General features: G+C 35.3%; 1 protein-coding gene across 1 annotated transcript in view; it reads left to right on the top strand.

The window, feature by feature from the left end:
• Positions 1 to 12,968, top strand: part of RICTOR (RPTOR independent companion of MTOR complex 2) — a 75,557-nt gene that overhangs the window by 41,922 nt on the left and 20,667 nt on the right. The window contains exons 17-26 of the mRNA XM_041472261.1: positions 685 to 847; positions 1,244 to 1,345; positions 3,728 to 3,774; positions 6,569 to 6,704; positions 7,257 to 7,456; positions 8,436 to 8,562; positions 9,752 to 9,916; positions 10,352 to 10,428; positions 10,538 to 10,616; positions 11,468 to 11,577. Of these exons, the coding sequence (XP_041328195.1) occupies positions 685 to 847; positions 1,244 to 1,345; positions 3,728 to 3,774; positions 6,569 to 6,704; positions 7,257 to 7,456; positions 8,436 to 8,562; positions 9,752 to 9,916; positions 10,352 to 10,428; positions 10,538 to 10,616; positions 11,468 to 11,577 (1,206 nt within the window). The remainder of the gene's footprint in view (positions 1 to 684; positions 848 to 1,243; positions 1,346 to 3,727; positions 3,775 to 6,568; positions 6,705 to 7,256; positions 7,457 to 8,435; positions 8,563 to 9,751; positions 9,917 to 10,351; positions 10,429 to 10,537; positions 10,617 to 11,467; positions 11,578 to 12,968) is intronic.

Below are 12,968 nucleotides of genomic sequence, written 5' to 3'. Positions count from 1 at the left end.
ACTATGACAATTTTTGTTTATGGGGAAGAAAGATAGACTTAACTCTTCTCTTTTAGACTTCCTTATTTTTATTTGCTCAGTAGGTGTTTTTTTTTTCTGCTACCATTATTTTGTAATTAACTGGTTTTACCCTTGTCAGCTGTCGATCAAGTTACTCCCTGTCTTTTCCCAGAAAACAGAAACAAGATTAGATATATAAAACAAGTTTAGATATAAGAACAGGAAGTGTATTATTGATACTCCTGCCACCCTTGCAGGGAGATGGGATGGGGATGAGAATGGATGAGAGACACTTTGTTACTCTAAGTTGAAGCTAGCACTCTCAACTGCCAATTTCACTGCAGGATGTTGATCTACTGTGATATCTCACAATGGAAATCAACTTTAAACTTTCCAATATCCTCTCTGAACTTTGACAGACACCAGTAATTGCAGAGCAGAAGAAAAGTTACCAGTAAGGATAATACTTCAGTGCTAGAAACTCTAAAAGATAATTTTCTGTGTGATTTTGATATGAGACTGAGACTGATAGATGTATAAAAATGTGTCTCAAGAAAATAATTTTCTTTGTTTCAGAATTTTTTGTCAGCTCTTTCTCTTGAACTGTTTGCTCAGGAGGTGGTGGTCCTCTTTAGTCTGATAACAATTGCCAAATACTAATTATAACATTTCTTTTTTTATTAGGCGAGCAAGTGCAGCACTCAACTGCTTAAAACGTTTCCACGAGATGAAGAAAAGAGGCCCTAAACCTTACAGCCTCCATTTAGATCATATTATTCAGAAAGCAATCTCAACACACCAGAAAAGGGATCAGTACCGTGTGCAGAAAGACATCTTTATTTTAAAGGTATTATGATAATTCATTTTTCCAACCTGAATTTGACCCTGTGTTGTGGAGACTTGTATCCTATGCCTCAAGCTTCATTCAGTGTAATTCAGAATCATTTGTGTGATTCTGTGTAGTATTTTTTTGTCTCATTAGTCTTGTGGGTACTTGTGGATACTAAATTGCACTTAGAAGGAAAATTCCAATGACTTTTAATGCTTTTTGCAACCAGTTGTGAGCTCTTACTTTTAGATTCTTAATGCAGTACTATAACCATACAATTTACCTTCAAGTGCACAATACTGTGAAACACAGCCCTTTTAATGATTTTTACATGAGCGGTAAGTATTTCATGTGGCAAGACTGAATAAGATGATGCAGGGAAACCTGTTGGAATTTTTCATGTCTATGTTCCAGGATACAGAAGAAGCACTCATCATGAATCTTCGAGACAGCCAAGTTCTCAATCACAAAGAGAACCTCGACTGGAATTGGAATTTAATAGGGACCATACTGAAGGTGAGTTTACAAAGGCCATGACAATATGTTGGAGAAAAAGTCTGTTTCACGTGTGAGCTTTGGCTTTCTAATATGCATTCCAGAGTACATCTAATAATTTGTTTTATTTCAGGGAATTAGAATCTCCTGGGTTTAGTCAGTGCTGCTGTAGTCTCTTTATATACAACCCTTAAACTATGTTAAAAAATGCATAGTTAAATTCACAGTTTTCCTAAGAAGCATATATCAAATGTTTTATGTCTTTATTTATCATAAAGATAAATACCAAATCAACGTTATAGAGTTAGGTATATTGTCTTTAAAGCTGCTAATACTTCACACTACAGAGGGGTACTGCTATGTTTCGATTCATAGCAGATTTTTTTAAATAATGTGAGCTGAAGGTTATAGTAAGAGGTGGGTTCTAGATCAAACTTGAGATGCTTAGACTGAACCATGTAGGAAAACTTTATTAAATATTTTGAACTAATGCAAATACTTCTGTAGCATTGATTTCATTATAGAATTAATTTCTTTTACATCATAAAGGAAATAACTAATGGGGTGATGGGCATTGTTTTAAATATATTTATATATCTTAAATATATTTAATGCACAGATTTTAAGATACTACCTCTTTTTGTAAGCAAAAAATATATTTTGCTTGACTAAGAAAACTTTCTAAATACTTAATATAATCTTCAAACCAAAATTGTTCCAAGATGTCATTCTGTGCATCAAAGCCATCGTTGAGCTGAGTAGCATTCTCTTACTGTCTTCTTTACTGTGTTATTATAAAGGTGGTGAAAGTACAAAAAAGGCTTAATGGTGACAGTCATAATCAAGACTATGTTGTTTTTTTTGAGAAAAAGAAAAGAAACTAAATATTTCTGTGCCTTTTTTTCAGGGACCGATAAAGTTGAAAGAGCAAGAATCTGTCTGGTATAAAGACCTGAATATGTATATGACAGTAGCTTTGCTCCACCAGATTTCACTGTTTACAGACTTTTTTACTGCCATTATACAATTTACTGGGTTATTAGATAACTATTATTAGTCATACTTTTATCTTTGATTCACAGTTAAAGATATCAGAACACTGTTTCTCAGAATCTCACTGTTAGTCTGTGTAGTATTTTAACAGTGGAAGCCTTATGTAGTTGACCTCCATGTTTTGGGTTTTTTTTAACTGAAATTTATGTCAATCAGTTTCTCTGCCATCTCAAACCTCCCCAGCAATGTATTTTTTTAGTGTCCTGTCAAAAAGTTCCTAATGTCTGAAAACTGGGAACTCCTTTCTGAATTAGAAGTGTGTGTGTTTTCTGGCTTACTTTTAACCATTTCTGTTCTTGTGTAACACCAGCATAAACTGAGATAATGTTACCAGAGTGGTTGTCTTTAGTCCCCTAATGAGCAGGATCCAGATTCCAGTGTCTGAAATTTGTTAGCTCATTTGGCTGCTCACCTCCTGCTTGTCTGTTGCAGCCTTGTATCTGTGGAGCATCAGCTCTCTAACCACCTCATTGTGTGCAGCTCAGGTGGTGCCTTACTGCCTTTTTCATTTGCTCAGCTTGCTGTCTAAGCTGCTAAAAGAGCAGCAAAAGTGTCAGCCTTGTCTGTATCTGGCACTGTTACATGGGGCAGTCAATTTTACTAATTGTTAACTAGTGCCGTCTGTCTTAATACTGGAATACCAACTGGAAATGTAGAACAGTGTCATGTAAATAGGAAAGAAGAATGTTTGATTCACTTTTTTTCCATTCCTGACAAGAAGATACTCACTAGTAGCAACAGAAAGAAATCTGAAACCATAGAGACAACAGATGTCTGTAAAAACAGAGGAAAATGTAATGAAAAGAAAGAAGAGGTCCTAAAGAGAATGTTATTTCTCATGTGGTCCTTCTTAACATATCTTAGAAAGTATCAACAAGGGAGTTTAAATACCACTTTAATAAGCAGCATTTAAGTGATCTGTAACAGAGTAATGATTACTTTTAAGCCAAATCTGATGAATATTCAAAACAGCAGCCAAAAATTATTTCCCTGTTATGCATATCAAATTTTTTGTTACTTGCAGAAAAGAAACTAAGCAAAATAATTTTTTTATCAGCTTCTCATAGTTTGTTTTTGTTTTGTTTTGTTTTTTCATTAGAACTATGGTCTTGTACATATAGCATGTGACCAACATTCCCTGTCCTTCTCTAGAAAAAAACTGAACGATTCTTGAAGCAGGCAGTGTGGGCTTTTTAATAAAATCATGTCTTTTTTTAAGATGTAACATTAGGTGCAATAAAACTTTCTAATTATTAAGTAAATACAACTGATAGAATTAATGAATTTTACTGACTGTTGAAGGATTGATGTACAACTTTCATATAATGCTATATTTGCTGTTTTTTCTAGTGGCCAAATATAAACCTAAGGAACTACAAAGATGAACAGTTGCACAGGTATGTAAAAATTATGTAGACTTCCTTTGAAGAAAGAAATTTGGAAAACCAGTTTTTAGTACTGCAGTAAAATATTCCCTAGATGTATCATGTTTCTAAAACCTAATCTATAGATAAGAAGTTAAGGTGTAAATTTGGATAATTGAGTTGCAGTATTTGCTTTAAATAAACAGATGTTGAAGCTTCTTCTCTGTGCACAGGTACTTTATATATTTAGTCCCTTAGGAATCATTCTGCCTTTGCAAATACTAAATTTAATTAATTTAAACCTTAGAAATGTTACTGCTTGATATATCAGTCAGAAATGTTTTAGGTCAGAGCTTGGAAAATTTTTACAGTGTTAAGTCCATAGTTGTACAGGATTTTAACTACAGCTTTCATCAATAAAGAAGAGGAAATTATTTCTAGTTGCTGTTAATGGGAGGAGCAGCATGTGTAATTTTAAAAAAAAAACCAACCAAACAAAAAGCCTCCAGTACAGCCCTGGTTCCTTTCATGTCTGTTGTCAATAAGACACATTTATTACTTCTGTGCCTGTGTGGTCATAGTGTTACTAATTAGTTTTTGGATATGCCTTTTAGCATGTGTTTCAGAAATAGATTACATTATTTTGAAGAATAGGTCGGTGCTTGTGGGCATGAAAAGCTACTTCCTGAACTGGGGGAAAACCCAAAAGATAGAATATATGCTGAAAGGCTCGTGTGGCTCTGCTTTAAATTTTTACCAAAAAACTGTCAAAAAAATATTCATTTTATGACATATTTACAGCATAAGCAGTAGTTCTGTTGTTATCATAACCATGATTCAATTATACATTTGTATTTTTTCTGGGTTTTCCTGAAATGTTAATTGCCTGTCTGTACTTTAGGGTAAAGGATATTTTCCAAATATGGTGATTTATGACATTGGTTCTCTAAAGCAGTGTCTGCAGTTCTGACTGTGAAACCAGCACACGCTTCTCAACCTACCTGTGTGGGACAGTGTTCCTGTTCCGTGGTTCTGTGCTGCACTCAAGCATTGTTCAGTGCCTCAGTGATTTAACTCTGAATAAATTGGGAAAGTCTAGAATTGAATTGGTGTGAAGCTTCTATAGCTCATTGATCCTTTCTGCAGAATTGGGAGCTTAATGGCTTTAAAATGCTGTTGCTCCTGTTTAATTATAAGTAGCTAAGCCCCAAATCTCTTCTGTTTCACTGCTGATGATGAAAAAAATTCTGCCACTTTGTTTTTCAAGTGTAAATTACATTTATTTCTCCTTCTATAAATGGATCTTTTTTTAATGTTAGTGTTGTGATGATCTTACAGTTGTAAAAGTGAAAATCCAGTAATTTTCTTAAAGATTCCTTAATTTCATAGGGATACAGTTCATGCAATGTATGTATACACACAGGATCACAGAATCATGAAAAAGACCTCAAACATCATTGAGTCCAACTGTTTACTGCTAAAGTGTGTTTCCAAGTGCCATGTCTATGTGTCCTTTAAATCCCTCTGGAAATGATGACTCCGACAATTCCCTGGGTAGTTCAAATGCCTGACCTCTCATTTAGTCCAGAAATTTTTCCTAATATCCAATCAAAACTTCTTTGGGGCAACCAAAGGCCTTTTTCTCTCATCCTGTCACTTGTCACCTGGGAGGAGAGACCACCTCTGCCTGGGTACAACCTCCTGTCATGGAGTTGTAAAGAGCACTAAGGTGTCCCCTGAGCCTCCTTTTCTCCAGGCTAAACAGCCCCAGCTCCCTCAGCTGCTCCTCACAGGACTTGTGCTCCAGACCCTGCCCCAGTTCTGTTGCCCTTCTCTGGACACGCTCCAGCCCCTTGGTGTAGTGAGGGGCCCAGGAGCACCAAAACTGAATGCACGCATGTTGATAAACACACATACATGCTTAAATATACATACACATAGATATATACGTGTATAAATTTGTGTGTCAATATATATTTATTACTAGTAACCCAGGATAAAATACGTTTTATTTCACAAAACTTAATTAAGGCCTCGAGTTTCCTTTGTAATTGGTCCTGTGTTTGGAGTTAGGCATAGAGGATTACTCTGGCTTTTTCAAGCTTTTACAGAGTGCAGTTGTGTAATTAAGTTTTCTTGATGCCTGACATATCTGCCTTCTTATAGAACATTTTGTGTTATTTTAAAGCACAAATGTGTGTTTATATTTTGAAGAACTTGTGAGAGGAGGATCTTTGCTAAAGACTTACTCCTGTGGTGTAAAACTCAAGCTACATTGCTTACTGTGATTTTAAAAAGTCTGAGGGTGTCTTAGCAATCAGTGTGTTATGCTTCAGAAATGTTTAAGTGAGATGTTTGGAAATAGTGTTGCTGAATAAATGAGACTTTTTCCCGTCAGAACATGAAAATGTGTTTTTCCCAGTAGCAGTAACTATAATAGCTGAAGAAAGCTCGGGTCACAAGTTTCTTTTTTAAGATGTTTGTTAGTCTAGATAATACCGTCTTTGAAACTTGCCACAGGATAAATTACAGCAGAATAAATTATGAGAATGAAAAGGAAGATACAGCTTCTGAGAGTACAGAGATTTTAAGTTCCTTTGCTTATAGGAGGCCATGGTATAGAAAACTCTTTGTAATGCACAGTACAGCAGCATCTCTGAAATTGTGTCTGGATAGAGTCACTACTGCCACCTGCTTCTCTTTTGATAAATTTTTAAGACTTACTGCCAAGAAACCAAGTATAACCCATTTTTTCTAGCATCATTTTGTATTGAGAGATGGTCCTTGTCATACTGAAAAATAGGCAATTCTGTTTTACTTTCTATAGGTTTGTAAGGAGATTGCTGTATTTTTACAAGCCTAGCAGTAAACTCTATGCTAACCTGGATCTGGACTATGCCAAGGCAAAGCAGCTCACTGTTGTGGGTTGTCAGTTTACTGAATTTCTTCTTGAATCAGAGGAGGTAAGAAGTTTTCAGCTATAAGACTGGAAGTAGAATAGTCTTGTTGAATGCCATCTGGAAAAACCTTAGTTTTTGGTAAAGACTTCTGAGATTTTGGGTGTTAAATCTAAAATGTTAGTGTAATTAAGAAATACAATGTGAAATATTGAGGAAGATGACCATGTTTATGTAGAAGTTGTATTAAATACAGCTTTCTTAAATGCAGCTTAGAGTTTGAAGGAATTTTTTATTATTATTCATGCTATGTATAACCTTCCTTTTCAAACTCCTTTTGTGCTAAAGACTTCTGTGCCTCGGGTCAGAGGAAAATGTCATTGAATAAATAATACTTTGCCCTTTTCCTGGAAAGAGAGAAGTAATCTTAAGATGTCTCCATGCTTAGCTCCGTTTATTTGCCTTGAAACTTATTCTTTAGTCTGAATTGTTTTCCAGTCTGCATTTCTGTTTTGTGTCTGTATTGTGTTTGTACATTTTAAGAAATTTAAAATAGTGAGTTTCAGTAAAGAATGCATTTCTGTTGCTAACAGATGCTATTCCTCTTTACTCTGCTAGGATGGACAAGGTTATCTGGAGGAATTGGTTAAAGATATTGTACTTTGGCTCAACTCTTCATCAGGCATGAAACCTGAACGTAGTCTTCAGAATAATGGGTTACTAAATACCCTTAGCCAGCACTACTTCCTGTTTTTTGGTACTTTATCTTGTCACCCTCATGGAGTGAAAATGCTTGAAAAATGTAATGTTTTTCAGTGGTGAGTGCTTTTATTTGGTTTGAGTTGTACTTGCAGTGTAGTAGCTATGCAAATTTTAAACTGTGTGAGGGTCACCATCTGAAAAGCTGAAAACTTTAAGGTTATTTTCGTGTAGTTTGCAAGTAAAGGTCCCCATTTTTTTCCTACAGTCTCCTAATCTGTCTTTACTAATCAGACAGAAGTGATAAGTGGTTTACTTTTTCCTATCCACACCTGTGTGACAGAGATGAGTATCAGGAAGGAATATAGGGTACTGAAAGATGCAGTGTGGGGAAATAGAAAAACAAACAAAACTAAAAACACACAAACCATGAAAAAATGGCAAGTGCTATACTATTTGTGAAATGTTGATGTATGTTGCACTTAAAACTTCCGTATATTTAAGTGAAGTTTTGCAGCTCAAAATTTTGTTCAGGTACAAACAAACTTAGCTTCCTTTGGAAATAAATTGGCTGATGACTAGTACTAGTTTATCAACATATAATAAACCTGAAGTAAAAATGCAAGTGTTTTAATGTACTCCTTTTTATTTTTTATTGTTGATTTTGTTGATTTTTAGCAAGCTTTTTACTGTCTTTAGAAAATGTAATATACAATAAAATCTAAACAGTTAATAGGCTAACTTAATGGCAAGCTTTATACACAATGTTTTAAAATGAAGAATTGTTCACAGAGCTTCATGAGCATTTGTTTTTATACTTATAACCACTAATTATACTGACAAAATTTTTACAGGGCAATTATAAAAGATGTTGGTTTGAGGTTTTCTCCTTGCAGTTCAGTGCATTATTTCATCCCTATTTGACTTTATAGTTATAACAATTTAAAGTTAACTCAGTTTCATACAAGAATATACTTTGTATATCGCATTTATAATAATAAAAGTATAATTCAAAGTACTTAAGTTTAAATTATTGATGGTTCAAGTGGGTTCAAATACTAATTTTATTTTCTTCTTCCTCCCCTTTCATGCCTCCAGTCTTCTTAATCTTTGTTCTTTAAAGAACCAAGATCACTTGTTAAAATTGACTGTTTCTAGTCTGGATTATAGCAGAGATGGATTGGCAAGAGTCATCCTTTCTAAAATTCTGACAGCAGCTACTGATGTAAGTTCAGTTCAACTTATATTCCTTTGTTACTGCCCTCTACACATTTATTTTATTAGTCAAGGTGTATGACTTTATTTTTAAGCTGTTATATATGAAAAGGGTTCTTAATTTTGTATTCAGAGAAATGAACCTCCTAGAAGCATAGCTTTTGAGTATGTTGTGAACTTCCTACCCTCTGTTGTATTTGTGCTCAAGAAATTAAGTCCTTCAAATAGAACTTTGTCTCACATCAGATGGAGTCTAAAGTCTTGATATGTATAACTAAGTGTATTGTAATTGTTTAGGTCAGTGGCATCTTAAATAAATTGTGAAGACATTGCTGTCACAAACAGAAATCTGTATTTCTAGCAGCACTAAGCATGTTAGCCTTCTAGTAGACACTGTTCTGATAATGATTGAGGTTACTCAGTGTGTTGGAATGAAGTAGATGCTGTAGCTGCTGGAATGAGAGGTTGGTTCAAAAACAGGCATTGGGATTTGTTCTCAATCAAAGAAAGTGGATGGGGATAAAAAATACAGTTACGTGGATTTGGGAGAGAAAACTCTTGACTTTTAAGGTAACATTGTTAGACAGGCAATCACTGATGTCAGGGAGATAGATGACAACTAAGTTGAAATGCAGCTAGGAAAGAATGTTCATTACTGCAAATGAAGTTGTTTCTGTTGTCTGAACAGACAGAATGTGTTCTAGAGTAGATACATGAGAGAAAAATATAGGTACTAGCTTTAAATGTCTCACTGTATTCTGGAAGAGGAGGACAGATTGAGAATATTTCTCTGACACTGTCAGAGATATGATGATTCTTATGGATAAAGAGTGGAGTCTGAAAGTAGTGAAGATAGTTGAAGTTGAAGGAGTGACTCATTGAAAGATGAAGCTCCCTATTGACTACAATTTTTTTTACTTGCTTCTAAATTCTCTTTAAAAGATATAATGATACAATAATAAAAGATGTAGGATTGGACACTTATGATGACCAATTTACTTGTGATCTTAGATTTCAGTTTTCCCATTTGCTAAGATATAAATAGCTCTCTAATAAACTGTAATTTTAATAGATAAGATGTGCTTCATAGTTGCTTGCTGAAAAATGCAGTAATTGAATGGTATTTTTAGAAGTTATATATCATTAATTGTGTTAGTTATTTTTCTTCCATTCAAGAAAACATTTTCCTTACTTTACAGAGCTGCAGGTTGTACGCAACAAAACACTTAAGAGTGTTGCTGAGAGCTAATGTAGAGTTCTTCAGCAACTGGGGGATTGAGTTACTGGTGACCCAGTTACATGATAAAAATAAAACTATTTCTTCTGAGGCACTTGATATTCTAGATGAGGCGTGTGAAGACAAGGTGAGCATCCCTTCTCTTTTTAACCTCTTTTCGGTATGCTGCTCTTAAGATCTTCCCCACCCCCTTCCCTAGTAGCAAAGTACAAACAGGCAAGTAGGTACTGATGGTTTCCTTTTTGAATTGTCATTGATGGACTTTAAATAGTTTATAAGACCCCTTTGATGAAACGACTGCAATATTACTTACAAGAAAACATAGGCTTCTGGATTATGCCTGTATTTAAATATGAATTGCCACTTACTTTATTCATTATACTTCTTGTGAAGTAATTTATATTTAATGACAGAAGATAGCCAAAATTGATAATAATAGGATTAAGTTAGCATTTGATACTTGAGAAAAACTTGCTGTTTCATTGCAGTGTGTTGTAGTTATTGCAGTTTTCAGAATTATAATTGTGGTCAAATATTCTTTATATGTTCTTAATTATTTTAGGCCAATCTTCATGCCCTTATCCAAATGAAACCAGCTCTTTCTCATCTTGGAGACAAGGGTTTACTTCTACTCCTAAGGTAAATGTTGAATATGCTGTTTGGTTTCACATTGTGGAAACAAATTCAGATTATGGGAGTTGTTTAAATTACAATGTTAACTGTAATTTTCTAATTTTTTTTTTTACAGATTTCTGTCCATCCCAAAGGGGTTTTCATATCTAAATGAAAGAGGTTATGTAACAAAACAGATGGAAAAGTGGCAAAAGGTAATGCTAAGAAGAAACTGCTTGCCAGACGTTAAGGGGAATGGTGTAAATATGCAGATTTAGAACAGAGATTCTTAAAAATACTTGCCTTTTGATGTAACTGTAAAGCTTGTGCAAATACATTTATTGCATCAGTGACATAATGTTTTTGCTGGTGAAGGTTGACAGAGAGTTACAGTTCCATAGCTTTTCTGTACATATGTGATTTTGATTTGCGAAGACCTTTATATAATTTTGGTGTTTCAGCAAGTATTTTAGGAGTGTAGTGATCTTCTAAAATACGTTGTTGTGGAAGGTTGTTATCTAGAGAAGTGTGCAAAGTAATGCTGCTTTTCAATATACCTGTTACCTCTGGTAATTAAAGTTAGACCTAGAGCTCATGAAGACAGAATTGGCTGATGCTGTTAGGAAGTAAAGAGGAACACGAGCATTAATAAAAATTCATTATTGTCATAACTTGAATAAAACTCTTCATATGTTATTTTGGTTTTGTAATTGATTGTAAGACATTGGTCTCATTCCTGTTGGCAACTTTTTTAGTTGTTTAAGTGTCACTTCTCAAGGAGTACTTAAATGCATCTGTTGAAATTGAGTGTGTCAGATGTGAAGTATTTTTCTTCCTTTTTTTAACAGGTTCCCTGAAATAATTATGAAATCAATTGTTGAATTGTTGACTGGCAAACTCATATGTGTGAAGTGTATTCATTTTCTTTAGCCCCACCTTCAGATCATAAAAAAATTCAGTCTTTCTTAAGGAGCCTTCCCTAATTATTTCTTCCTTATAAAGTCACGTGCTATAACACCATAAACCACTAAATATACTGTGTCAACCCTCCTCTGCTTTCTTACAGGAATATAACTTAAAATATGTTGAATTGATTGAAGAACAACTTAATGAAGCACTGACAACATACCGCAAACCTGTTGATGGGGATAACTATGTTCGTCGGAGCAACCAAAGGTAAATTTGGGAAAATGTGTTCTGAGGCGCAAGCTGGTGGGACTGATCAGGAGAGCTGTAAACTGAAATGTACAAGGAAAAGGGTACCAACAGGATTTCAGTTTATTATGCTTCTGGAGCAGTACATCAGCACAGTATGAGAAACACACAGGACAAACTTTATGCATTGCTTAGCTCCCAGAGTTTTAATATAATTTATTTCAGAGCTTTTATATAATTAGTTTTAGAGCTTTTAGAATTCATTTTATTAAGACTTGGTGGAGTGAGTCCCATGACTGGAGTGCTGGAATGGAGGGCTACAGGCTTTTCAGCAGGGATGGGCAGATGAATTTGTCACTCTATATGAGGAAGAGGTTTGATTATACAACCCTATGTACCCTATGTTAGTGGTGATGTGGTTGAGAACCTCTGGGTGAGGATTAAGGGGATGGAAAACAAAGGAAGTGATGTAGTGGTGTCTGCTACTTATTGCTCAGCCAGGATGTTAGTAATGATGAGTCATTCTGTAGACAATTAGGAGAAACTTCTGGAAGCTCTTCAGTAGCTTTAGTTCTTATGGGCTTCCTGTGGAAGATTTCAACTGCCAGGCATCAACTGCATGTAATGTAATGCAGTGACAAACAGCCTTGGAAATGCTCAGTAGGAGAAAGTCTGTAGGAGAGGTACTCAGTGAGCCAGCTAGGAAAGATGCCCTCCTCAGCTTGCTGTTTGTGAATGTAGAGCTTGTGGCAGATGTGTTGGAGGGGAGGTGCTCTAGGCCACAGTGATCATGGCATGGTTAATTTTAAAATTTGCAATGTAATGAGAAAAAGCACAGCAGAGTTGCTACCCAGGGCTTCAGGAGAGCTAACTTGGGGAGCTACTTTAGCAGAGTATATTTTTGAGGCCCAGGAGTCCAGAAGTTCTGATCCATCTTTAGGAGCCATCTTTTAGAAGCACAGGGATAGACAATGCCATGGTGCTGTAAGTCAAGCAAGCAGGGCAGAAGACCATCTTAGCTGAATAGGCAACTCCTCATGGAGCTCTAGAGGAAAAGGAAATTAAATGATCTCTAGAAGGTCACCCTTCACAGGAAGGACTACAAAACTGTGATTCACATAAGCAGAAAGAAGGCACAAAAAGCCAAAGCTCATTCAGGACTGAAGCTGAGCAGTGTTCTGTCACACAACACGAAAGAGGAGGTCTGAAGAAAACACTTCATCAATTCTTGCTGAAGATGGTCACCTGACTTACAGCAATGAAGAAAAAACAGAGATGAATTCAAATTTTGTGGGTTTTTTTGCCTCAGTCTTTAGCAATATTGATAGACCTTAGACTGTGTGGTTCTCTGAGCCAGAGGTCCACAAATGTGGAAACTGTGGCTTTCCATTTCTGGACACTAACATTGTAAG

Source organism: Pyrgilauda ruficollis, unplaced genomic scaffold (genome assembly GCF_017590135.1).
Source record: "Pyrgilauda ruficollis isolate IOZ18807 unplaced genomic scaffold, ASM1759013v1 scaffold108, whole genome shotgun sequence".
Lineage (NCBI taxonomy): Eukaryota > Metazoa > Chordata > Aves > Passeriformes > Passeridae > Pyrgilauda > Pyrgilauda ruficollis.
The sequence above is the reverse complement of the archived record's forward strand: the minus strand, read 5'-3'. Positions and strand labels throughout refer to the sequence as shown.